This window comes from Arachis hypogaea, chromosome 3, assembly GCF_003086295.3.
Source record: "Arachis hypogaea cultivar Tifrunner chromosome 3, arahy.Tifrunner.gnm2.J5K5, whole genome shotgun sequence".
Lineage (NCBI taxonomy): Eukaryota > Viridiplantae > Streptophyta > Magnoliopsida > Fabales > Fabaceae > Arachis > Arachis hypogaea.
This window is the reverse complement of record NC_092038.1, coordinates 15,350,352-15,377,691: the sequence shown is the minus strand read 5'-3', so window position 1 is coordinate 15,377,691 and position 27,340 is coordinate 15,350,352. Positions and strand designations below refer to the sequence as shown.

Sequence of the window (27,340 nt, the reverse complement as noted above, 5' to 3'; positions counted from 1 at the left end):
CCTTGGATTTGGGACGTGTTCCTCTATTTGGGCCCTTTGTTTGGGCTTTCCTGTGTCTTGGCCGAGCTCTTTGAGAAGAGGTCGGGTTATCCTGACCTAAAGAGGTCGGTCGCTTTGTCTGTAGAACATCCCGGGTCGGATAACTCGACCCAGGGTATGAACAGAAGTCATCCCATCATCATGGCGGACAACATTGGCAATGACCACGATTTGGGTCTAGAAGATAGAACGCCGCACAAAAACGTGGACACTATACCAAAAGATATCCAGCAACCTAACAGAGACAAAAATTCACCAAACCTGGGAGCCCTTGAGACGCTTCAAGATCGTTTAAAACAACTTGAGAAAGAAGCCCAACATCAACAAGAAGTTGCGAAGGACCTACAAAGGGAGATAAGGCGACGCCGGGAATTGGAGGACAAACTCCTAAAACTCAAAGCCGATCTCAAAGCCAAAGCAACTCGATCCACCCACGAGGATAGCTCCCGCAAGGACCAAGATCTATTTACCAAGGAGATCATGAAGACTAAAATCCCAAAAGACTTTAAACTCCCAGACATGGCCTTATATGATGGCACGGCAGATCCCAGCCATCACCTCAGTAATTTCAGAAGTCGAATGTACCTCACTGACGTCTCAGACGCAGTCCGCTGTAAAGCCTTCCCAACTACCTTAACAAAAATGGCAATTAAGTGGTTTGACAATCTACCCCCAGGTCTATCTCAAGCTTCGACAACCTAGCCAAGAAGTTTCTAGCCAGATTCTCTATCCAGAAAGACAAAACCAAGCATGCCCCAAGTCTATTAGGAATCAAACAAGGAGATCAAGGAAGTCTCCGCAGTTACATGGAAAGATTCAACAAGGCATATCTAGACATACAAAGTCTGCCCACAGAAGCGGCCATTATGGGCCTCATCAAGGACCTACGAGAAGGGCCCTATAGCCAATCCATTTCGAAAAAGCATCCCACATCTCTAAATGAGGTACAAGAACGAGGAGAGAAGTATATCAACATGGAGGAAAACGCTCGACTAGGAGAGACCTCAAAATCCAGATTCTCCTACTCCTAAGGACAAATAATCCAAGAAAAAAGAAGATCGACATGGGAAAAAGATCAAAAAATACCATAATTATACCCTTATTCGGGTATCCCTTGTGGATGTCTATAGAGAAATATGCCATACTGAAAAGATACCTCCAGCTCGACCACTCAAAAGCAAAAAAAGAGGAGGAAATCGGGCAGAATATTGTGAATATCATCGAATCTATGGACATTCCACCAACGAATGTTTCAACTTAAAAAATATCATAAAAAAACTGGTAAGAAAAGGAAAATTAGATCGATATTTGGCGAGCCGAGCAGACGATCCCAGAAAAAGAAGAAGGGATGAAGATGTCGGACAGGCAGAATGACCACCTCGTACAGCCGAGAGACACGTCCACATGATACATGGAGGATTTGTGGGAGGCGGGATCTCCAAATCATCTCGCAAAAGATATCTTAAAGAAATATATCATGTTGAGGGAAGAGAGGAAACACCCGACATCCTCACAATTACTTTTACCAAAGAGGACGCATCTGGCATCTTCCCAGGACTTGACGATCCTATGGTCATCACTATCGTATTGGCGAACGCAAATCTCCACCGCACACTAATAGACCAAGGAAGCTCCGCCGACATATTATTCAAATCAGCCTTCAACAAACTCGGCCTAGAAAAAAAAGAACTCAGAGCATATCCGAACAGCCTATTCGGACTGGGAGACACCCCGGTTCGACCACTTGGATACGTCTCACAACACACGACCTTTGGAAAAGGAAACCAATCAAGAACACTCAAAATAGACTACATTGTGGTCGACGTAAGCTCAGCCTACAATGCCTTAATAGGTCAGACAACATTGAATCAGCTCGGCGCAGTAGTCCCGACTCCACATCTATGCATTAAGTTCCAAACTGCAGAAGGAATAGCTACAATAAAAGTAGACCAGAAGACGGCGCTCCGCTGCTACAATGAAAGTTTAAACCTCAGAGGCAGAGGAGAAGAATTCCATACAATCGAACTCGGTGGAGCTCAGAGGCGGGAAGAACTCCGCCCACAACCCGAAGGTGAAGTAGAAAAGTCCAGATCGGAGATATCTCAGACCAAACAACCAATATCGGTACAATCCTAAAAGGAGACATAAAAGAATCACTCGTACAGTTCTTGCGAGATAATGCTGACCTCTTTGCATGGAAGGCTGCCGACATACCAAGCATAGACCTCAAGTTAATGTGCCACAAACTAGCAGTCTACCTAGGATCTCGGCCAGTACAACAGAAATGTAGAAAGCTCGGGCCAGAACGATCCTAAGCTGTGGAAGACCAGGTACAAGCTCTACTGGAAGCAGGATTCATAAGAGAAGTCATGTACATGCTATGGCTAGCTAACGTTGTCTTGGTGAAAAAATCGAATGGGAAGTGGCGGATGTGCACCGACTACACTGATCTCAACAAAGCCTGCCAAAAAGATCCTTATCCACTACCAAGTATCGACGCTCTGGTAGATGCCTCCTCCGGATATAAATACCTCTCGTTTATGGACGCATATTTGGGATACAATGAAATCCCTATGTATCCACCCGACCAAGAAAAAACCTCATTCTTAACCCCAAAAGCAAACTAATGCTACATCATCATGCCTTTTGGAGTAAAAAATGCATTAGCTACCTATCAGAGATTAATGAATAAGATCTTCACGGATCACATCGGAAAAATCATAGAAGTATGTGTGGACGACATGTTAATAAAGACACAAAGTGAAAAGACGATGCTGTCCGACCTCACCCAAGTATTCGACACTATAAAAAGGCATGGCATGCGAATTAATCCTGTAAAATGCACCTTCGCAGTAGAAGCTGGCAAATTCTTGGGTTTTATGCTCACACAAAGAGGAATCGAGGCAAATCCGGATAAATGCCAGCCCATACTCGACATGAAGAGCCTGACTTGTGTCAAAGAAGTACAACGACTCAATGGAAGGTTGGCAGCCTTGTCCAGATTTCTAGCGGGATCAGTAATAAGATCTCTCCCTTTCTATGCCACTCCAAGGAAGGGAAAGAAGTTTGAATGGACAACAGAGTGCGAGTAGGCCTTCCAAGATTTCAAAAGATTCCTGGGACAGCCACCTATCCTAACTCGGCCTCAGGAAGGAGAACCACTTATATTATATCTCACAGTAGGAAGTCAGACAGTAGGCTCAGAACTAGTCCGGGAAGAAGATAATGGACAACAACCTGTATACTTCATCAGCAAAGCATTACAAGGATCCGAGCTGAACTACCAAAAAATAGAAAAAATTCGCCTATGCTCTCATACTAACCTCTCGACGGCTTCATCCATATTTCCAAGTCCAAATCATTAGGGTTCGAACCAACCAACCCATAAAATGGATTTTGTAGAAAACGGACTTAGCAGGCAGAATTTTGCAATGGGCAGTCGAGTTGTCCGAATTCGACCTTCAATATGAAGCTCGGACAGCCATCAAATCGCAATATCTAGCCGACTTCATTGTAGAATTTACAGACACTCCGAAAATTCCTACAGAATGAAATCTTTATGTGGACGGTTTCTCAAACAAAACTGGAAGCGGCGCAGGTGTCATCATAGAAAGCGACCAGGGAACCCAAATCGAACTTTCCCTCAAATTTGGGTTCCCTGCCTCAAACAACCAAGCCAAGTATGAGGCACTACTGGCTGGTTTGAAGCTGGCTAAGGAGGTTGGAGCTCAAAAGCTCATCATCTTCAGCGACTCACAGGTAGACACTTCACAAATAGCAGGGAGCTACCAAGCCAAAGATCCCACCATAAAAAAGTACCTGGACGAAACCAGGGAACAACTCAGACAACTCGAGGAATATGAGGTCTGCCACATACCCCGAAAACAGAACGCCCGAGCTGATGCACTCTCAAAACTAGCTAGCACCAAACCAGGGGGTAACAATTGAAGCCCCATCCAAGAAACGCTGCAGAACCTATCAATCTCGGAAGAAGAAAAAATCCTAGACATAACAGGTCAGGATCAAGGATGAATGACTCCTATAATTAACTACCTCGAAACAGAAACACTCCCCACAGATAAGAAAGAGGCAAATAGGTTAAAACGGGAGGCACAACACTACACAATCATAAACAATACTCTATACAAGAGAAGAATTTCAACACCACTATTAAAATGTGTGCCGACTTCCAATACAAAGGAAGTCTTAGAAGAAGTACACAATGGCATCTGTGGCAACCACCTCGGAGCACAGGCTCTTACCAAAAAGGTACTCCGGGCCGGATTCTATTGGCTGACTCTACAAAAAGAAGCAACAAAATTCGTAAAGACATGTCCACCATGCCAGAAACATGCCAACTTTCACATCGCCCCACTAGAGGAGCTTATCAGCGTAACCTCGCCCTGGCCATTCGCAAAATGGGGACTCGACCTTCTCGGTCCTTTCCCTCAAGGATCCGGACAAGTCAAATTTCTCATCGTAGGGGTAGACTATTTCACAAAATGGATTGAGGCGGAACCCCTAGCTAATGCCACTGCTTAAAGAAGCCAAAAATTCCTGTATAGAAACATCGTCACAAGGTTTGGAGTTTCATACTCCATCACCACAGACAATGGCACTCAATTTACAGATGCAGGCTTCAGAAAATTGGTGACCGACTTGAACATAAAACACCAATTCACATCCGTAGAACACCCTCAGGCCAATGGACAACCAGAAGCTGCTAACAAAGTCATATTAGCCGAGTTAAAACGGAGATTACAGGACGCAAAGGGAGCCTGGGCGGAGGAGCTTCCGGAAGTCCTATGGGCATATCGGACAACTCCACACTCCACCATAAATGGAATCACCTTTCCGATTAGCTTACGGATTGGAGGCAATTATCCTAGTGGAGATCGAAGAAGGATCGCCCAGAGTGATTCACTATAATGAAGAAGCCAACTCCCAACTTCAAAGGGAAGAACTCGACCTACTTCCAAAAATTCGAGAAAGAGCTCGAATCAAGGAAGAGGCATTGAAACGTCGAATGGCTTTAAGATACAATCAAAATGTAGTACCGCGAGGTTTTGCCGAGAATGACCTCATCCTAATCCGAAATTATATCGGAACAACTCGACCCAGAGAAAGAAAGCTGGAGGCAAACTGGAAAGGACCCTACCGAGTCGTAGAGGTACTTGGAAAGGGCTACTACAGACTGTCCGAGCTCGAAGGGCAAGAGCTCCCATGGTCATGGCACGCCTGCAACTTAAAAAGGTACTACAGTTAGATGTAATAAAGATCTTAGGATAAGGAGCACTCTTTTTCCTGAAAAGGTTTTTTAATGAGGTGCCAAGCCAAGATCTACAAATTGCCCGACTTAGAGGGATAAAACACCCACATGTATATATTTGCATTCTCTTTGAATAAAGTTTTAGATTCTCTACAAATACTCAAGATGCATTAATCTGAAACGCTAAAAATTCATCGCCCGATTATAAAGCTACAACATCAGCAGAAAGTGAAAATCAAATTCACTGCTCGACCACAAAAAGGACCAAAATAGATTAAAACCGAATTCATCAAAAGGTCAACCGAACGGGGAACAAAACCCAATCACTACAATATCGACAAAGATGAAAAAGCAACGAAAATAGAATAATGCAAGAAGTTATCGAAAGTAATTCATAGAAAGGACCTGACGAGGTCTTAATAAAATGGGTTGCTATGAATAACTTAAAAGACAGGCCAACGTAAAGAAGTCGGACCAGTCGCCGCAATAACAAGTTATAAAAAAGTCAATCCCTAGAAAAAGGCCTGGCCAGCCCTAAAAAAGAGGATTGCTAAAAATAACTTATAAGGGACCGACGTAAAGAAGTCGGCCCAAAAACCAAAAAGTTATAAAAAGTAATCCCTGAATGAGACCTAACAAAGGTCCAAGAAAGAGGATTGCTAAAAATAACTTATAAGGGACCGACGTAAAGAAGTCGGCCCCAAAACCAAAAAGTTATAAAAAGTAATCTCTGAAAGAGACCTGACAAAGGTTATAAGGGACCGACGTAAAGAAGTCGACCCCAAAACCAAAAAGTTATAAAAAGTAATCCCTGAAAGAGACCTGACAAAGGTCCAAGAAAGAGGATTTCTAAAAATAACTTATAAGGGACCGACGTAAAGAAATCGGCCCCAAAACAAAAAAATTATAAAAAGTAATCCCTGAAAGAGACCTGACAAAGGTCCAAGAAAGAGGATTACTAAAAATAACTTATAAGGGACCGACGTAAAGAAGTCGGCCCCAAAACCAAAAAGTTATAAAAAGTAATCCCTGAAAGAGACCTGACAAAGGTCCAAACCAAACAGATTGCTAAAAATAACTTCAGACCGAAGTAGGGAAGTCGACATACAAGTTGGACCCGAACATCCACAACCTCAAAATCAAGTCACAAGTATGAAAATACAGAGGCAATCACAAGAGATCGGACAACAAGGCTCTGACATCCCAAAGAGATCGGGCCATACATATCTAAATCCATTAAAACTACATAGGGTTCAGAGACTCTCCAGCGGTAGCATCTCGGGGCGAAGGAGGCCGAGTCTGAAGGGGCACTGCATCTACTATTCCATCATCTCGGTTCAAAATTTCAACATTGGGATCAGACTCCAGTTGAGCGACTTCAGCCGAAGTAGAGGAGGGCAGAATATTAGAGGTTTTTGCAGAAGAAACAACAGGAGGGCCAACATCATCATCATCATCAGGATCATCAGGAACAATCTTACCATCCCTAACAATTTTGTCCAGGCTAAAAAGGGAAAGGTCAAGCTCCAGCGCAAGAACTCGAACTTGCTCCTTCAGATTCTCATAAGCAGCATTAACACTGCCTACAAGGTGACCTTGGAGTTTGGTATAATCAGCCCGGACAGATTCCAAGCTGTTCCTAAGATCCATCATCTCTCTATAGGTGGTAACATAGCTCTTCTTATGTTTCAACGCTGTGTCCTCAGCTAATCTCACAGAGGCCGCTAGACCAATAGCCCGAGTCTTCTCCCCCTCCAACTCCTTTTTCAGCTTGGTCACTTTCACCTCAAGCTCCTCTTTTAAACCCTTTATCCGGTCAAACTCTGACTTGGCCTCCTCCATAAAGGCCTTTGTAGCATGGATAGGAAGATCTTGAGCGGTCCGGTATAAAGATGCTCCCATGTGTGCCAATTTAATGCCACTCCCAGTGATAAAATCCAAATGATGAAGAATGGATACATCATCAGTTGGCATGACACCATAAGGAGCAATCTGTTGATCAACAAACCCGACAACATCAAAGTCAGGAGCATCCAGATTAAAAGGCTCGATAGTTCGGGGTCTTTTTGGAGGAGGAACGGTAGTAGGAGAAGAAGTAGCAACAGAGGGTTGGGGAGGATTAACTAAATAGACTTGAGGTGTTGGGATCACCCTCCTCGGCCCAATAGAACTTGAGATCGGTCTCTTAGGAGGAACTTGAGAAGATCCCTCCCCTACAACTTTGGTTGAGATATTCTGTGCAGTAGTAGCTTTCCTTGCCTTTTTAAAGGCTTTCATGGAATCATTGGTCTTGGCCATCTCTGAAAAAACAAATCAAAACAAGTTACAAAACTGGAGAAGTAAAAACAAAACATAACAAAAGAAGTCAGTCTCTACCCAGTTCGGCTCGGACAAGAGAAGGGTCCCCCAAGAATCTCTGTGTCAAGATGGGGAGGTTCCCCCCAAATATCCTCCAACACAGTTACAAAGGCCTGCTCGATCTCATCAAGCATCTCCCACGAGTATCGAGACACTACAACATTCTTCTGCCAACACAAAAGGAAGGCATGTTCACTATTCGCTTCTAGGAAAAAAGGTCGAGCTCCCTCAACAGCTCGAGCCTTGAAAAAGTAGTTCTTAAAGTCCCTAAAGGACTCATCATACATGGAAAAGACTTTGTGCCCTTGGACAGACCTGAAAGAAACCCAAGAAGCTTTCTTTTTGGTAGTCTCAGGCTTAGTCAGAACAAAGAGGTAAATAAAGAGAGTTTGAGAAGGCGTAACATCTAATTCTTGGCAGAGCAACTGAAAGATATTGATAAAACCCCAGGAGTTCGGATGGAGTTGGGATGGAGCTACATTACACGATCACAACAAGTTGGTCTCAAAGGAAGTGAAAGGCAAAGTAATATTCAACTGGCTGAAAAAATAATCATAAGCGTAAAAGAAGGGGCGTTCCTCCCGGGTCAGAACAGGAAAGCAAACCCTCTCCTCAGAATCAGGCGCTACCAATTCATAATTCTTCTCCTGCTCCCGATCACTACAAATCCTGTGATGCTTTCTTAGCTCCACACAATACTCAAAATTTACCACAGAAATACACATCAACACGAGGGAATCCAGCCACTCCGACATACCCTCAGGGACTCTGGAAGAGGTCTCGACAATATTCTTGCGAGACGACATGGGTAAACTAAAATCCTACAGTAAGAAAAAGAAAAAGGGGTTACTAATCAAACAACTCGATCATAAATGGATACAACCAAAACTAAAGCATATAGGTGTCAAGAAGCCAGACAGAGCAACAAAAGGAGACCCCAGGACCCACACTAAAAATCCAGGGGCATCCTTTGGAGGCAAGTATTGAACAAGGACTCAGGAAAATCTACAAGTCTACATCTCTACACTTCCTAACAGGAAGATAATGTCTCCATTCCAACAAAGGTAACATTCTGAAAAGCCACAAACCGGATAAAGCCATAAAAACAGCCACCTCTCAAACTACAGTTTCAGTCTATCAACAAAAGGAACTACCAAACAACAATAGCATGCCAAGCGAAAAATTTTCAAAATCACGATCTTTCTTCAGAATCAAATAAGCCATCATAAAAAAGAGTTATTATCAGCAAAATATAGAAACAAGCAACAACATGCAAAGACCTAAATGCTTCAACCATCAGGGAAACATCAGAAAAAAGGACCAGAAATCACATTGACAAAAAGTATAGAAGTGCAAAAAGGTTCAAGCTCTCCAATATACACTTAGAAGATCAAAACTTTACCAAAAGAAACGAGAACAATACAGAGAAAGAAACGGAAAGGAAAACCAACCTGGAAAAAGGAAAAAGCTTCGAAGAAACTGAAGATAGAAAGACAGAGTCCTGAATCGCCTTCCAAAGCAACAAAGGCACCAACAATCACTAAACGATGTCGCAGAGAGAAACGCGAGTCTTAGGCAAATAGAAAGGTAGAAATAAAAGAGGGAAGTTACAGCAAAGAAACGAGAGAAGAGAAACCATTTTTTGTGAAAAATTTCAAAATAAACGTGGGAGGCAATGAAACGGAGCATTAAAAGAATTAATGAGGGTAATTAAACCCTCGTGCATTCCCAAAGCAAGGAGACGCTCATTTTCAAAAGAATGAAAATTCAAAGAAAAACGTTCCGCATTCGAATGAGAACTCTACAAAGAAGAAGTCGACAACATGCTCGAGTTTGGCTTCACCATAAAGGGATCAAAGTCCTAAAAACTAAAGACTCGACCTCAAAAAGAAAGACCGAGCTCGAGCAGGGGCACTGTTCATACTCTGGGTCGAGCTATCCGACCTGGGATGTTCTACCGACAAATTGACTGACCTCTTTAGGTCAGAACCATCCGACCTCTTCTCAAAGAGGTCGGCTAAATCACCAGGAAGAGCCCAAAAAGGGCCCAACAGAGGAACACGACCCAAATCCTAAGGCAGTCCAAGCCTATAGAGATAAGGGCGGTTCCCTTGAAGATAAGATAACCTCACTCAAAGATAAGATAACTATCTTATCTCCAGAAAGGTCACTCCACAACATTATAAATACACTGGAGCACCCAGGTATAACTCATACTATGATTCTACTAAAAACCTGCTTAATACCCTTGCTAACTTAAGCATCGGAGTCCCTTGCAGGTACCACCACCCTCCGGTGACGAAGGATCAGCACCATCACTAAGTCCAACAAGTCGGACACGACGGCTCCGGCCACCACCATCAAGTCAGACACAACAGCTCCGACTAGTACAGAAGATCTCGTCTGAGATCGCCCTACAGTTTTAGGTAACCCTCGGAATACTAGCCAATAGCGCTTCATACTCAGCTTGATTATTGGAAGCAGGGAACTTGAATTTCAGGGAGTGTTCGATTTGGGTTCCCTGATTACTTTCTATTATTACTCCTGCTCCACTCCCGATTTTATTTGAAGAGCCGTCTACATATAGATTCCAATTTGTAGGGATTTTCGGGGTGTTAGTGTACTCTGTAATAAAGTCGGCCATATACTGTGATTTGATAGCTGTCCAAGCTTCATATTGAAGATCGAATTCGGACAACTTGACTGTCCACTGTAGGATTCTCCCTGCTAAATCTGTTTTCTGCAAAATACCTTTCATGGGCTGGTTGGTCCAAACTTTGATGGTGTGAGCCTGGAAAATGGGCGAAGTCGTCAAGAGATTAATATGAGAGAATATGCGAGCTTTTGTATCTTTTGATAGTTTAGTTCGGACCCTTGTTGTGCTTTACTGACGAAGTATATAGGTTGTTGTCCACTTTCGTCCTCTCTGACTTGTGCCGAGGCTACTGGTGCGGTGTTTATAACCCACAACTTACTGGCAAGTGCACCGGGTCGTACCAAGTAATACCTTACATGAGTAAGGCTCGATCCCACGAGGATTAATGGATCAAGCAACAACGATTGATTGATTGGCTTAGTTGGGCAAGCAGAAAATGGTTTTGAATGTTCAAAAGGTTTAAGTTCGAACTCAGAATATCAAAAGGATAGACAAATAAATAAGTTGGGAATAAAATATGGAGAAAACAGTTAAGGCTTCGGAGTTGTCTATTTTCTGGATTGACTTTTCTTATCAACTATTTTTAATCTTGTATGATTTAATTCATGGCAAACTATATGTGACTAGACCCTAATTCCTTAGACCTTCCTAGTCTCCTCTAAAATTCATTAATTGCCAATTCCTTGGTCAATTAAATCCAATTAGAAGGTGATGATCAAATTCCAGTTTATATGCCACAAGAATCCTAATTATCCAAAAATAAAGGGATTATATGTCACATATCCCGTTAAATACAAACAATTAGAAATTCAGGATAATATGTTTTCAAGCTGTTGTTCAAGTATAGAGCTTTTCCAAGTTATACAAGAACTCAAATAGAAAGAGGGTCATACTTCCGTTCCACCCAAATTCATAAAATAAAGAACGAAAACAATTATTGAAATATAAATCAAAACATGAATTAAATTAGAAAGAGCAAACGAATCAATCCATACAAATAGACAGAGCTCCTAACCTTAACAATGGAGGTTTAGTTGCTCATGGAATGCATGATGCCAGGACATCTTGGCCAGTTTCACTGACCTTTTCTTTACTATTTTAGGGTGGTTTCATGCATTTTCTTAGTAAATAAGCAAGTTTTGGATGAAAATACACTTACACCTTGATTCAAGCAAACATTGTGAACTTTACATGATTTCATGAGAATTAGGCAAGAATTGAATGATATAATTGATGATGCATAAGCTCATGACTTGGTACAAAGCTTTAATGCACTTTAATTGCTTGATTTCAGGACAAAGGAAGCAAGAAGGAGCCACGTTAGTTGTCATGTTAAGCTAATTAACGTGACCACTAACATGGAATGGAGACAAGCTTGTAGCATTAATGGAAAAGGTGATCACCAATAACACCTTCGAAGCCATCATAGCCCACGTTAGTTGCCACGTTAACTACATTAACGTGGTAGCTAACGTGGAGGAAAAGAAAAGCTCCAACGTTAGTGGTAAAAGTGAATGCCACTAACGTTCCACAAAAGCACAAATTAAGCCACGTTAAGAGTCACATTAATCTAATTAATGTGAACTCTAACGTGGGATGAGGAATCAATTACCAACGTTAGTGACACTCACCTTTGTCACTAACGTTGGACCAAACCAAGAGTGCCCACGTTAGTGGTCACATTAAGACCACTAACGTGAGAAGTAACATGGAGCTAAGCATGATAAGCCAATGTTAGCGACACTCACCTTTGTCACTAACGTTGGAGATGGCAATCACTACCACGTTAGTGGCCACGTTAATCCAATTAACGTGAACTATAACGTGGGAAGGAGGGACGTTTGGAGCGTTAGTGACAAAGGTAAGTGTCACTAACGCTCTCGAAGCTTAGGTATGCCCACGTTAAGAGTCACGTTAGTTATACTAACGTGAACTCTAACGTAGGAAAAGGGGGGCAAAAGGCAACATTATTGGAAAAGGTGAGTGCCAATAACGTTTGCAAAGGACCAAGAGGCAACGTTAGTGGTCACGTTAGTGCCACTAACGTTGAAGTTAACGTGGATCATTTTGGGTTGGAACGTTAATGAAAAAGGTGATCATCACTAACGTTCTTGAACCCACATTTTCACTTAATGTTAACATCACTAACGTCCTAACTAACGTCCATGCCTAACTCACACTTTTCTGCAAACAAAGCTGAGCCCACTGAAGATTGTAACTGCTTCAACACAAGATTAAAGACCCATATCCAAGACTTGAAGAACTAACTAGAAGATTGGTGCACGAAATTGCAATCACACTTTTGCAATTCTGCACAACTAACCAGCAAGTGCACTGGGTCGTCCAAGTAATACCTTACGTGAGTAAGGGTCGATCCCACGGAGATTGTCGGCTTGAAGCAAACTATGGTTATCTTGTAACTCTTAGTCAGGATATCAATAATTCTCAGGTTTAATTATGAAAGGTAGAAGAACATGAAATAAATACTTGTTTTGTAGTAATGGAGAACAGGTTGAGGTTTTGGAGATGCTCTATCTTCTGAATCTCTGCTTTCCTACTGTCTTCTTCTTCATGGACGCAAGGCTCCTTCCATGGCAAGCTGTATGTAGGGTTTCACCGTTGTCAATGGCTACCTCCCCTCCTCTCAGTGAAAATGTTCAACGCGCTCTGTCACAACACGGCTATTCATCTATCGGTTCTCGATCATGTCGGAATAGAATCCAGTGATTCTTTTGCGTCTGTCACTAACGCCCCACAATCGCGAGTTTGAAGCTCGTCACAGTCATTCAATCCCTGAATCCTACTCAGAATACCACAGACAAGATTTAGACCTTCCGGATTCTCAAGAATGGCCGCCAATACATTCTAGCTTATGCCACGAAGATTCTGGTTAAAGAACCCAAGAGATATCCACTCAATCTAAAGTAGAACGGAGGTGGTTGTCAGGCACACGTTCATGGGTGAGAATGATGATGAGTGTCATGGATCATCACATTCATCAAATTGAGGAACAAGTGATATCTTAGAATGGAAGCAAGCGTGATTGAATGAAAAGCAGTAGTAATTGCATTAATCCATCAAGACACAGTAGAGCTCCTCACCCCCAACCATGGGGTTTAGAGATTCATGCTGTAGAAAGTACAGTATGAAACGTGTAAAGTGTCATGAGATAAAGATACAATGTCAAAAGATCCTATGTATAGTGAACTAGTAACCTAGGATATACAGAAATGAGTAAATGACGTGAAAATCCACTTCCGAGGTCCGCTTGGTGTGTGCTTGGGCTGAGCATTGAAGCTTTCATGTGTAGAAACTTTTCTTGGAGTTAAATGCCAGCTTTTGTGCCAGTTTGGGCGTTTAACTCCATCTTTTGTGCTAGTTCCGGCGTTAAACACCGGGAATTCTGAAGCTGATTTGCAACGCCAGTTTGGGCCATCAAATCTCGAGCAAAGTATGAACTATTATACATTGCTGGAAAGCCCAGGATGTCTACTTTCCAACGCAATTGAGAGCGCGCCAATTGAGCTTTTTTAGCTCCAGAAAATCCACTTTGAGTGCAGGGAGGTCAGAATCCAACAGCATCTACAGTCCTTTTTCAGCCTCTGAATTAGATTTTTGCTCAGGTCTCTCAATTTCAGCTAGAAATTACCTGAAATCATAGAAAAACACACAAACTCATCGTAAAGCCTAGAATAGTGAATTTTAAATAAAAACTCATAAAAACATACTAAAAACTAACTAAAATGTACTAAAAACATACTAAAAACAGTGCCAAAAAGCGTATAAATTATCCGCTCATCACAACACCAAACTTAAATTGTTGCTTGTCCCCAAGCAACTGAAAATCAAATAGGATGAAAAGAAGAGAACATACTATATACTCCAAAATATCAATGAAACTTAGCTCCAGTTAGATGAGCGGGACTAGTAACTTTTTGCCTCTGAACAATTTTGGCATCTCACTTTATCCTTTGCAGTTTAGAATGATTGGCATCTATAGGAACTCAGAATTCAGATAGTGTTATTGATTCTCCTAGTTAAGTATGATGATTCTTGAACACAGCTACTTTATGAGTCTTGGCTGTGGCCCAAAGCACTCTGTCTTCCAGTATTACCACTGAATACATACATGCCACAGACACATAACTGGGGTAAACCTTTTCAGATTGTGACTCAGCTTTGCTAGAGTCCCCAATTAGAGGTGTCCAGGGTTCTTAAGCACGCTCTTTTTGCCTTGGATCACTTTTTATTTTTACCCTTGCCTTTTTGTTTAAAGGGCTATTGGCTTTTTCTGCTTGCTCTCTCTCTTTTTTTTTGAATTCACTGCTTTTTCTTGCTTTAAGAATCAATCTGATGCTTTTTCAGATCCTCAATAACATTTCTCTTTTTCCATTAGTGTTTCAAGAGCCAACAAGTTTAACATTCTTTAATCAACAAATTCAAAAGACATATGCACTGTTCAAGCATTCATTCAGAAAACAAAAAGTATTGTCACCACATCAAATTAATTCAATTAGTTTCAGAGATGAATTCGAAATCCTGTACTTCTTGTTCTTTTGTGATTAAAACATTTTTCATTTAAGAGAGGTGATGGATTCATAGGACATTCATAGCTTTAAGACATGAACCTTAAATTTTATTAATCATGAATTAAGAACAAGACTCAAAAATAAATATATGATAAGACTAATATAAAACAAAAATTTAAATGACTCTAAAATAGACTCCTAATGATAGAGGTTATCACAGAGTTAGGACTCAACAACCTTGATTTTGAGAAGTGGATGCTCCCTCAACTTGTGGGGTATTTGACCCTTCAAGGGAGAGCTTCTGGCGCTTCAGCTCCTGTAGCTCACGCCCCTGCTTCTCTTGTTCGTTCAGCAATTTGCAGAGCATGCAGTTTTGATTCTGCTGTTCTTCCTTAGTTTGTTCCATAGTTTCTTGCAGCTTGGCAATAGATGCTTCTAGGCTGGCCCAGTAGTCAATTTTAGGAAGTTCAGGGAGGAATTCCTGCACCCTCCTTTTGATGGAGTTATCTTGCATTTGTCCTTCCATTGACTTCTTGGTGATTGGATGTTCAATTGGGATGTATTCATCTACTCCCATCCTCACCCCAGCATCTTTACATAGCAAAGAGATTAAGCTTGGGTAAGCCAATTTGGCTTCAGTGGAGTTCTTGTTTGCAATTGTGTAAATCTCACAAGCAATCAGATGATGAATCTCTACTTCTTTTCCCAGCATAATGCAATGAATCATCACTGCTCTCTTGACCGTGACCTCAGAACGGTTGCTAGTGGGCAATATAGAACGCCCAATGAAGTCTAGCCAACCTCTTGCAATTGGTTTGAGATCTCCCCTTTTGAGTTGGTTTGTGACACCTTTTGAATTGGTTGTCTACTTAGTTCCAGGGAGGCATATGTCCTCTAGAACTTGATCCAACCCCTTATCTACTCTCACCATTCTCCTATTAAAGGATTCAGGATCGATCATCTTGTAGTTTAGGCAATTTGAAGACCTCTCTTATTTTGTCCAGATGGAAGTAAATAATTCTCCCTCTGACCATGGTTCTGTAGGTATGAAAAGCAGTTTCAGTCATTCTCTACTTATCTGTCAGCCACAGATTTGAGTAGAATTCCTGAACCATGTTTCTTCCAACCTTTGTCTTAGGGTTGGTTAGAACTTCCCATCCTCTGTTTCGAATTTGCTCTGGGATCTCCGGATATTCTTCTTCTTTCAGATCGAATCTGACTTCCGGGATCACTGACCTCAGACCCATTATTTTGTGGTAATGGTCTGCATGTTTTTTGGTTAAGAACTTCTATTGATTCCAAAGATTCTTTGGATTATTCTCTTTCTTGCCTTTGGAATTGGTTTGTTTTCCTTTAGGAGCCATGATCTTGATAAATCTTGGCTTAGTGATCACGGAAAAGCACACCAAACTTAGAGGTTTGCTTGCCCTCGAACAAAAGAAAGGAAAGAGGAGAGAGAGGAGGAGAGCAAATTCGAATGGTGGGGAGAGGGGGATGGCCGAACGTGTATTTATAAGGGAGGGGGATTGATTTCAAAAACTTTGAAGGAGATTTGAGAAGATATGGAAAGAATTTGAGAAGATATTTGAGTTTTTGAAGAAGATTTGGAAAGGATTTGAAAGAGATTTGAAGAATGATTTAGAAAATTGTTTAATTTTTGAAATTTGAAGGTGAATGATGAAAGTTTTTAATCTGTTTATGCAGAAAATTATGGATCAAAACAAGAAAGTTTGAAAAAATCTGAAGTGGAAAACAAAATCTCTGTCCCCTACCTTTCTAGCGTTAAACGCCCAGTGGTATCCATTTTGGCGTTTAACGCCCAAATATTGGCCATTATGGGCGTTTAACGCCCAGCCAGGTACCTTGGCTGGCGTTAAACGCCAGAAACGCCTTCATCACTGGGCGTTTTGCTAAACGCCCAGGATGCTGCAATCCTGGCGTTAAACACCCAGAATGGTACCCATTCTGGCATTTAACGCCCAAAATGGTACCTTTACTGGCATTAAACGCCTAGAATAGTATCCATTCTGGCGTTTAATGCCCAGAGTACCCTTTACTGGCGTTTTCTTACCAGCATACTCCTTTTCTCTGCTTTTTGTACTGAATCCTTCTGTAACTCTGTGAATTCCTTCAATTTTGATGATCAACCTTGAAGAATGTATGTCAATATTCTATTAAGTAAAATAAATCACCTGCTAATAGCTGGGTTGCCTCCCAGCAAGCGCTTCTTTATTGTCTTTAGCTGGACCTTTACTGTGCTTCATTCAAGCCTCAGTTTTGAGCATTCCTGCTCAAAATTGCTTTCAAGATAATGTTTGATCCTCTGTCCATTAACAATGAACTTTTTATCAGAATCAATATCTTGAAGCTCAACATATCCATATGGTGACACTCCTGTAATCACATACAGACCCCTCCATCGGGATTTAAGTTTTCTTGGGAATAGTTTGAGCCTAGAGTTGAAGAGCAGAACTTTTTGTCCTGACTCAAAGACTCTGGATGACAACTTTTTGTCATGCCACTTCTTTGCCTTTTCCTTATAAATTTTTGCATTTTCAAAGGCACTGAGTCTGAACTCCTCTAGCTCATTTAGCTGAAGCAATCTTTTTTCACCAGCTAAGTTAGCATCCATGTTTAGGAATCTGGTTGCCCAGTAGGCTTTATGTTCCAGTTCCACGGGCAGATGACAGGCCTTCCCATACACAAGTTGGTATGGAGAGGTTCCTATAGGAGTCTTGAATGCTGTTCTGTATGCCCACAGAGCATTATCCAAGCTCTTTGCCCAATCCTTTCTACGGGCAATAACAGTCTATTCCAGGATTCTTTTTAGCTCTCTATTAGAGACTTCAGCTTGCCCATTTGTCTGTGGATGATACGAAGTTGCTACTTTGTGGCTAATTCCATATTGGACCATAGCAGAGTACAGCTATTTATTGCAAAAATGAGTGCCCCCATCACTGATTAGTACTCTGGGAACACCAAACCTGCTGAAGATGTATTTCTGGAGGAATTTCAGCACGGTCTTGGTATCATTATTGGGTGTGGCAATTGCTTCTACCCATTTAGATACATAGTCTACTGTCACCAGAATATAAGTGTTTGAGTATAATGGTGGGAGGGGACCCATGAAGTCAATACCCCATACATCAAACAATTCAATCTCTAAGATCCCTTGTTGAGGCATGGCGTTACCATGAGGCAAGTTACCAGCTCTTTGGCAACTATCACAGTTACACACAAACTCTCGGGCATCCCTATAGAGAGTAGGCCAGTAGAATCCACATTGGAGGACCTTAGTGGCTGTTCGCTCACCTCCGAAATGTCCCCCATACTGTGATCCATGGCAATGCCACATGATCCTTTGTGCTTTCTCTCTAGGTACACATCTGCGGATCATTCCGTCTGCACATCTCTTAAAGAGATATGGCTCATCCCATAGGTAGTACTTGGCATCTGAAATTAATTTTTTTCTTTGCACCATGCTGTACTCCTGTGGTATGAACCTCACAACTTTATAATTTGCAATGTCTGCAAACCATGGAGCTTCCTGAATGGCAAAGAGTTGCTCATCTGGAAAGGTCTCAGAGATCTCAATAGAAGGGAGGGACGTCCCAGCTACTGGTTCTATTCGGGACAGATGATCAGCTACCTGGTTCTCTGTCCCTTTTCTGTCTCTTATTTCTATATCAAACTCTTGCAGAAGCAACACCCTCCTTATGAGCCTGGGTTTTGAATCCTGCTTTGTGAGTAAGTATTTAAGAGCAGTATGGTCAGTGTACACAATCACTTTTGACCCTACTAAATAGGATCTAAACTTGTCAATGGCATAAACCACTGCAAGTAACTCTTTTTCTGTGGTTGTGTAATTCTTCTGTGCGTCATTTAGAACATGGCTAGCATAATAAATGACGTGCAGAAGCTTGTTATGCCTCTGTCCCAACACTGCACCAATGGCATGGTCACTGGCATCACACATTAGTTCGAATGGTAATGTCCAGTTTGGTGCAGAGATGACTGGTGCTGTGACCAGCTTGGCTTTCAGGGTCTCAAACGCCTGCAGACACTCTGTGTCAAACACAAATGGCGTGTCAGCAGCTAGTAGGTTGCTTAGAGGTTTTGCAATTTTTGAAAAATCCTTTATTAACCTCTTGTAGAATCCTACATGTCCCAGAAAGCTTCTTATTGCCTTAACATTGGCAGGTGGTGGTAATTTTTCAATTACTTCTACCTTTGCTTGATCCACCTCTCTTCCCTTGCTTGAAATTTTGTGCCCAAGGACAATTCCTTCGGTCACCATAAAGTGACATTTCTCCCAGTTTAAGACCAGGTTAGTCTCTTGGCACCTTTTCAGGACAAGTGCTAGATGATCAAGACATGAGCTGAATGAGTCTCCAAATACTAAGAAATCATCCATAAAGACTTCCAGGAATTTTTCTACCATATCAGAGAAGATGGATAGCATGCATCTCTGAAAAGTTACAGGTGCATTGCATAGACCAAAAGGCATTCTTCTGTAAGCAAATACGCCAGAAGAACAGGTGAATGCTGTTTTCTCTTGATCTTGAGGATCCACTACGATTTGATTGTAACCTGAATAGCCATCCAAAAAGCAGTAATAATCATGACCAGCTAGTCTTTCTCGCATTTGGTCTATGAATGGTAAGGGAAAATGATCCTTTCTGGTGACTGTATTGAGCCTTCTGTAGTCAATACACATACGCCATCCTATAACTGTTCTTGTAGGAACCAGTTCATTCTTTTCATTATGAACCACTGTCATGCCTCCCTTCTTGGGGACAACTTGAACAGGGCTCACCCAGGGGCTATCAGAAATAAGATAAATAATCCCAGCCTCTAGTAACTTAGTGACGTCTTTCTGCACCACCTCTTTCATGGCTGGATTTAGCCACCTTTGTGGTTGAACCACTGGCTTGGCATTATCCTCCAATAAGATCTTGTGCATGAATCTTGCTGGGCTAATGCCCTTAAGATCACTTATGGACCATCCAAGAGCTGTCTTGTGTGTCCTTAGCACTTGAATTAGTGCTTTCTCTTCATGTGAATTTAAAGCAGAGCTTATGATCACTGGAAAAGTGTCACCTTCTCCCAGAAATGCATACTTCATGGATGGTGGTAGTGGTTTGAGCTCAGGTTTGGGAGGCTTATCCTCTTCCTGAGGAATTTTCAGAGGTTCTTTTATTTCCTCTGGTTCCTCCTGATCAGGCTGAACATCTTTAAAGATGTCCTCTAGCTCTGATTCGAGACTCTCAGTCATATTGATCTCTTCCACCAAAGAGTCAATAATATCAGTGCTCATGCAGTCATTTGATGTGTCTGGATGCTGCATAGCTTTGACAGCATTCAACTTGAACTCATCCTCATTGACTCTCAGGGTCACTTCCCCTTTTTGTACATCAATAAGAGTGCGTCCAGTTGCTAGAAAAGATCTTCCTAGGATGAGAGTTGCACTCTTGTGCTCCTCCAACCTTGACAATCATGTCTTCAATTATGCCTGATGGATATTTAATGAAGCCATCAGCAAGTTGGAGACATATCCGGGTTGGTTTGACTTCTTCAGTCAACCCAAGCTTTCTGATAGTGGTTGCAGGTATCAGGTTGATACTTGCTCCAAGGTCACATAGGGCTGTCTTAGTACAAGCACCTTCTAATGTGCATGGTATCATAAAGCTTCATGGATCTTGAAGCTTCTCTGGTAAGCTTTTCAGAATGACTGCACTGCATTCTTCAGTGAGAAACACCTTTTCAGTTTCTCTCCAATCCTTCTTATGACTTAAGATCTCTTTCATGAACTTAGCATAAGAAGGTATTTGCTCAAGTGCCTCTGCAAACGGAATCTTTATTTCAAGAGTCCTGAGATAGTCTGCAAAGCGGGCAAATTGTTTATCATGTTCCGCTTGGCGGAGTTTCTGAGAATAAGGCATCTTGGCTTTATATTCTTCAACCTTAGTTGCTGCAAGTTTATTCCCTACAGAGGTGGTTAGAGAAGCCTTCTTAGAGGGGTTACTATCAGTACTCTCAGGTGTCTGATTCCTCATTGGCGTTTGAACGCCATGATTGGGTACAAGATGGGCGTTTAACGCCAGCTTCCCACTCTTTTCTGGCGTTTGAATGCCAGAACTGGGCAAGGAATGGGCGTTTAACGCCAACTTTTCCCCCTTTTCTGGTGTTTGAACGCCAGAAGGATTCCTCTCTGGACTCTTACTGTCATCAGAGGGATTTTGGGCAGTGGTTTGGTTATCCTCTGTCAGTTGTTCCTTTCTTGGCTTTTTGCTACTTTGAGTTGAATTATTCAATGTCTTCCCACTCCTTAGTTGAACTGCTTGGCATTCTTCTGTTATCTGTTTAGATAGCTGCTATTTTGTCTGATTCAAATGTGATTCTATATTCTTGTTAGCAATTTTAGTTTCTTGGAGCATCTCTTTAAATTCTGCTAACTATTTTGTCATCAGAAGTAATTGCTGATTAAGTTCAACAATCTGTTCTTGAGGATTAGGATCAATAGTTACTGCCATAGCTTCTTCTTTTATAGAGGACTCACTGCTTGAGTATAGATGTTGATTTCTAGCAACTGTATCTATGAGATCTTGAGCTTCTTTAATCGTCTTCCTCATGTGTATAGATCCACCAGCTGAGTGATCTAAAGATATCTGAGCTTTTTCTGTAAGCCCATAGTAGAAAATGTCTAACTATACCCACTCTGAAAACATTTCAGAAGGGCATTTCCTTAGCATCCCTCTGTACCTCTCCCAGGCATTATAAAGGGATTTATTATCCTCTTGTTTAAAGCTTTGGATGTCCAGCCTTAGCTGTGTCATCCTTTTTGGAGGGTAAAATTGATTTAGGAATCTGTCTGATAACTGTCTCCATGTTTTTATGCTTGCTGTGGGTTGGTTATTCAACCACCTCTTAGCTTGATCTTTTACAGCAAATGGAAACAGTAACAATCTGTAGACATCCTGATCTACTTCTTTATCACGTACTGTGTCAGCAACTTGTAAGAACTGTGCCAGAAACTCAGTAGGTTCTTCCTGTGGAAGACCGAAAGACTGGCAATTTTGCTGCACCATGATAATGAGCTGAGGATTTAGCTCAAAGCTGCTTGCTTTAATGGGAGGTATACAGATGCTACTCCCATATACAGCTGTAATGGGGTTAGCATATGACCCCAGAGTCCTTCTGGACTGCTCACTTCCACTTAGGTCCATAATGGAGAAAGGGAGATGATGTGGATATTATTTTATTTTATTATATATATATATATATATATGTATTTTTTTAACTAACAGTAACCGAAAATAATAAAATAAAATAAATGGAAAATAAAATAAAAATTCAGAAACCAAAAGAGAATAAAATCAAAGCAAATTGAAAACTAAGTTAATTAACTAATTAAAAAGATTTTGGAATTAGCAATTAAAAAGATATGATTGAAAATTGTTTTGAAAAAGATTTGATTTTTGAAATGAGGAAAGAGAAAAACAACAAAATGATACCAAACTTAAAATTTTTAGAAAATCAAACACAAATTTTCGAAAATTTAAAGGAAAACACAAAGAAGACACCAAACTTGGAATATGAAACTAGACTCAAATAAAAGACTCTAAACCAACAAAAATGAAATATTCCTAATCTAAGCAACAAGATAAACCGTCAGTTGTCCAAACTCGAACAATCCCCGGCAACGGCGCCAAAAACTTGGTGCACGAAATTGCAATCACACTTTTGTAATTCCGCACAACTAACCAGCAAGTGCACTGGGTCGTCCAAGTAATACCTTACGTGAGTAAGGGTCGATCCCACGGAGATTGTCGGCTTGAAGCAAGCTATGGTTATCTTGTAACTCTTAGTCAGGATATCAATAATTCTCAGGTTTAATTGTGAAAGGTAGAAGAACATGAAATAAATACTTGTTTTGCAGTAATGGAGAACAGGTTGAGGTTTTGGAGATGCTCTATCTTCTGAATCTCTGCTTTCCTACTGTCTTCTTCTTCATGCATGCAAGGCTCCTTCCATGGTAAGCTGTATGTAGGGTTTCACCGTTGTCAATGGCTACCTCCCCTCCTCTCAGTGAAAATGTTCAACGCGCTCTGTCACAGCACGGCTATTCATCTGTCGGTTCTCGATCATGTCAGAATAGAATCCAGTGATTCTTTTGCGTCTGTCACTAACGCCCCACAATCGCGAGTTTGAAGCTCGTCACAGTCATTCAATCCCTGAATACTACTCAGAATACCACAGACAAGGTTTAGACCTTCCGGATTCTCAAGAATGGCTGCCAATACATTCTAGCTTATACCACGAAGATTCTGGTTAAAGAACCCAAGAGATATCCACTCAATCTAAAGTAGAACGGAGGTGGTTGTCAGGCACACGTTCATGGGTGAGAATGATGATGAGTGTCGCAGATCATCATATTCATCAAATTGAGGAACAAGTGATATCTTAGAATGGAAGCAAGCGTGATTGAATGAAAACCAGTAGTAATTGCATTAATCCATCAAGACACAGCAGAGCTCCTCACCCCCAACCATGCGGTTTAGAGACTCATGCCGTAGAAAGTACAGTATGAAATGTGTAAAGTGTCATGAGATAAAGATACAATGTCAAAAGATCCTATTTATAGTGAACTAGTAACCTAGGATATACAGAAATGAGTAAATGACGTAAAAATCCACTTCCGGGGTTCGCTTGGTGTGTGCTTGGGCTGAGCATTGAAGCTTTCATGTGTAGAGACTTTTCCTGGAGTTAAACGCCAGCTTTTGTGCCAGTTTGGGCGTTTAACTCCATCTTTTGTGCCAGTTTCGGCGTTAAACGCTGGGAATTCTGAAGCTGATTTGCAACGCCGATTTGGGCCATCAAATCTCGGGCAAAGTATGGACTATTATACATTTCTGGAAAGTCCAGGATGTCTACTTTCCAACGCAATTGAGAGCGTGCCAATTGAACTTCTGTAGCTCAAGGAACAATAGAGACTATTCATTCTTGCAATGAAGAGGAAACATGGACCCTCATGTTTGATGGAACACCCTCGAATCCTCAAGGAGGGGCAGAAGTCGTCCTTACAGACTCCTATGGAAGAAATCTGTCCTTCATGTTTCGATTGGATTTTTCTTGCACCAACAATGAGGCAGAGTATGAAGCACTATTGCTCGGTCTAAAGATGGCTCAAGAAATTGGTATCAAGAAACTCCATGTCAAAGGAGACTCCAACCTAATAATACAATAGATCCAAGGAGGGTACGGCATGAAGGAAAGAAGTCTGGCTTTATGCAGAGAACAAGTGTGGCGCATGATGAAGGTATTTGATAAGATCTCATTTGAGCCTGTACCTCGAACAGAAAACAAGCATGCGGATGCTTTAGCAACATTGAGGAGTAGAGTCACTATTAAAAATGGACAACATGCTTTGGAACACCGGGTAGCTGAAAGTCCTGCTAGAGAAGAAAGGATGTCCATGGAAGGAAAAACCAATGATTGGCGAATGCCTATACATGAACAGCTCAGAACGCTCAACATCACCAAAGAAACAAGAGGATTTTGCCTCCTCAATGGGCAAATGTTCAAAAAGAGCAATGATAGACTCCTCATAAAATGTGTAGGAGAAGAGGAAGGGAAAGAAAAAGCAAAACAATTGCATGGAGCCACTTGCGGAGAAGAGGGCCCTGGTTTGTACCGAAGGCTCCAGAGGTGGGGTATTTATTGGCCGAAAATAAAGTCTCATTATGATGAATTACAAGCTTCCTGCAAGGCTTGTCGAGAAACAAAAGAAAGTACACAGATATGTAATGTTCACAATTGGCAATAACCTATCATAGAGTACCTCGAGGCTGGAGTTTTGCCTTCAGAAAAAATAGAAGCTGAGAGATTGAAGAAGAAATCAGAATGCTACTTCTTGAAGAAAGGTGAGTTGTTCAAAAAGAGTTTTACTGGAGAGATGCTAAAATGCGTTCGAGATGAAGAAAAAGATAAAGTCTTGGAAAAAGTCCATCAAGGAGTATGTGGAAGACACCAAGGAGGAAGGGCCTTGGGGTATGAACTAATCAGGATTGGCTATTACTGGCCAAGAATGAAGGAAAATGCAATCAACTGGGCCAGGAGGTGTCTGCAATGCCAAAAGCATGCAAACTTGATATATGCGCCAAGCGTGCAGAAGAACAGCCTCAAAACACCATACCCATTCCATACATGGGCGGTAGATTTTTTAGGACCGATCAATCCCCCATCAATGGGAAAGAAGTGGATTCTAGTTACAACAGAAAGCTTCACCAAGTGGGTGGAGGCTCTGGCTGTTAGGGAAGCAAATGCTGAAGTAGTAGTAAGATTTATCAAAGAAAATATAATATGCATGTTCGGGCTGCCAAGTGTTCTAGTGTCCGACAATGGAACCCACTTTGTTAACCAAAGAGTGTGGGGTGTTCTTGAACAGTACCAGATCAAATATCACAAGTCTTTCCCCTACTACCCGCAAGGCAATGGCCAGGTAGAGGCTACTAACAAGAGCCTTTTGAAAATACTCACAAAGATGGTGACTGTTCATACCCTGGGTCGAGCTGTCCGACCCGGGATGTTCGACAGACAAAGCGACCGACCTCTTCTGGTCAGGACAACTTGACCTCTTTCCAAAGAGCTCGACCAAGTCACCAGGAAAGCCCAAAGAAAGGGCCCAAATAGAGGAACACGCCCCAAAATCCTAAGGCGGTCTAAGCCTACAAGGAGAAGGGCGGTTCCCTTGAAGATAAGATGACCTCACCTGAAGATAAGATAAAGATAAGATAAGATAACTAACTTATCTTATCCACAGAAGGTCACATCTCACCATTATAAATACACTGGAACACCCAGGTATAACTCATACTCTGATTCTACTCAATACCTGTTTAATACCCTTGCTAACTTAAGCATCGGAGTCCCTTGCAGGTACCCCCCACGCTTCGGTGACAAGGGATCAGCAGTGCAGTCAGTCCAACAAGTCAGGCACGACAGCTCCGGCCGTCTTCCACCAGTTGGACACGTTAGCACCGACCAGTACAGAAGATCTCATCCGAGATCGACCTCCAGTTTCAGGTAACCCTCGGAACATTGGCGCCGTTGCCAGGGACCTGGAAGCCATCCCATCATCATGGCGGACGACCATGACAACGACCACGATTCAGATCTGGAAAATAGAACACCGCACAAGAACGCGGATGTCACGCTGCAAGATACCCCGAAAACCAACAAGGACAAAGACTCACCAAATTCGGGGGCAATAGAAGCGCTCCTAGACCGCCTAAAACAACTTGAAAAAGAAACCCAACAACAACGGAAAATCGGAAAAGATCTACAAAGAGAGGTGCGGCGACGTCGAGAATTGGAAGAAAAACTATAGCAATTGGAAGCCGACCTTAAATTAAAAGCCCCTCGGGCCAATCTCGAAGAAAATTCACGCAAAGAGCAAGACCCGTTCACCAGGGAAATCATGAAAACCAAAATTCCAAAAGATTTCAAACTCCCAGATATGACCCTGTATGATGGCACCACGGACCCCAACCATCACCTCAGCAACTTCAAAAGCAAAATATGCCTCACCGACGCCCCAGATGCTGTTTGCTGTAAAGGCTTTCCAACAACTCTCACAAAGACAACAATCCGATGGTTTGACAACCTGCCCCCTAAGTCCATCTCACGCTTTGATGACCCAGCTAAAAAATTCCTAACCAGATTCTCCATTTAGAAAGATAAGGCCAAACACGCCCCCAGCTTACTAGGGATCAAACAATTAAGGAGATCGGGAGAGCCTCCGCAACTACATGGAGAGATTCAACAAAACGTGCATGGACATACAAAGTCTACCAACAGAGGCCGCCATCATGGGACTCATCAACGGCCTACGAAAGGGACCTTTTAAACAGTCTATATCAAAAAAGTACCCGACCTCCTTAGACGAAGTACAGGAACAAGCAGAGAAATATATCAACATGGAAGAAAACGCTCGGTTAGGGGAAACCTCAAAATTGGGGGCCTCCTACCGAGACAAAGACAAGGAATCCAAGAGAAAAGAAGATCGACAAGGGGAGAAAATCAAAAAATACCATAATTACACTCCTCTCAGAGCATCCCTGGTCGAGATATACAAAGAAGTCTGCCACACGGAAAAAATTCCCCCAGCACGACCACTCAAAGGCAAAAGGGAAGGAGGAAACTGGAAGGAATATTGTGAATACCATCGAGTCCGAGGACACTCCACAAATGAATGCTTCGACTTAAAAAATATCATAGAAAAGTTGGTAAGAGAAGGAAAATTAGATCGAATGGATGAAGATAACGAACGAACCGAACGATCACCTCGGACGCCAGAGAGGCATGTCCACATGATACATGGCGGATTCGCAGGAGGAGGGATCTCCAAATCATCTCGCAAAAGATATCTCAAAGAAGTATATCATGTCGAGGGAAAGGAAGAAACACTCAACATCCCAGCAATAACAT

General features: G+C 41.9%; 1 protein-coding gene across 1 annotated transcript in view; it reads right to left on the bottom strand.

Annotated features, from left to right (window-relative positions):
• Positions 1–6,550: 6,550 nt before the first annotated feature.
• Positions 6,551–27,340, bottom strand: part of LOC112789647 (uncharacterized) — a 175,123-nt gene continuing 154,333 nt past the window's right edge. Inside the window, exons 5-8 of the mRNA XM_025831623.2 lie at positions 18,501–19,453; positions 8,272–8,487; positions 6,790–6,859; positions 6,551–6,684 (exon numbers count right to left, since the gene is read on the bottom strand). Of these exons, the coding sequence (XP_025687408.2) occupies positions 6,551–6,684; positions 6,790–6,859; positions 8,272–8,487; positions 18,501–19,453 (1,373 nt within the window). The remainder of the gene's footprint in view (positions 6,685–6,789; positions 6,860–8,271; positions 8,488–18,500; positions 19,454–27,340) is intronic.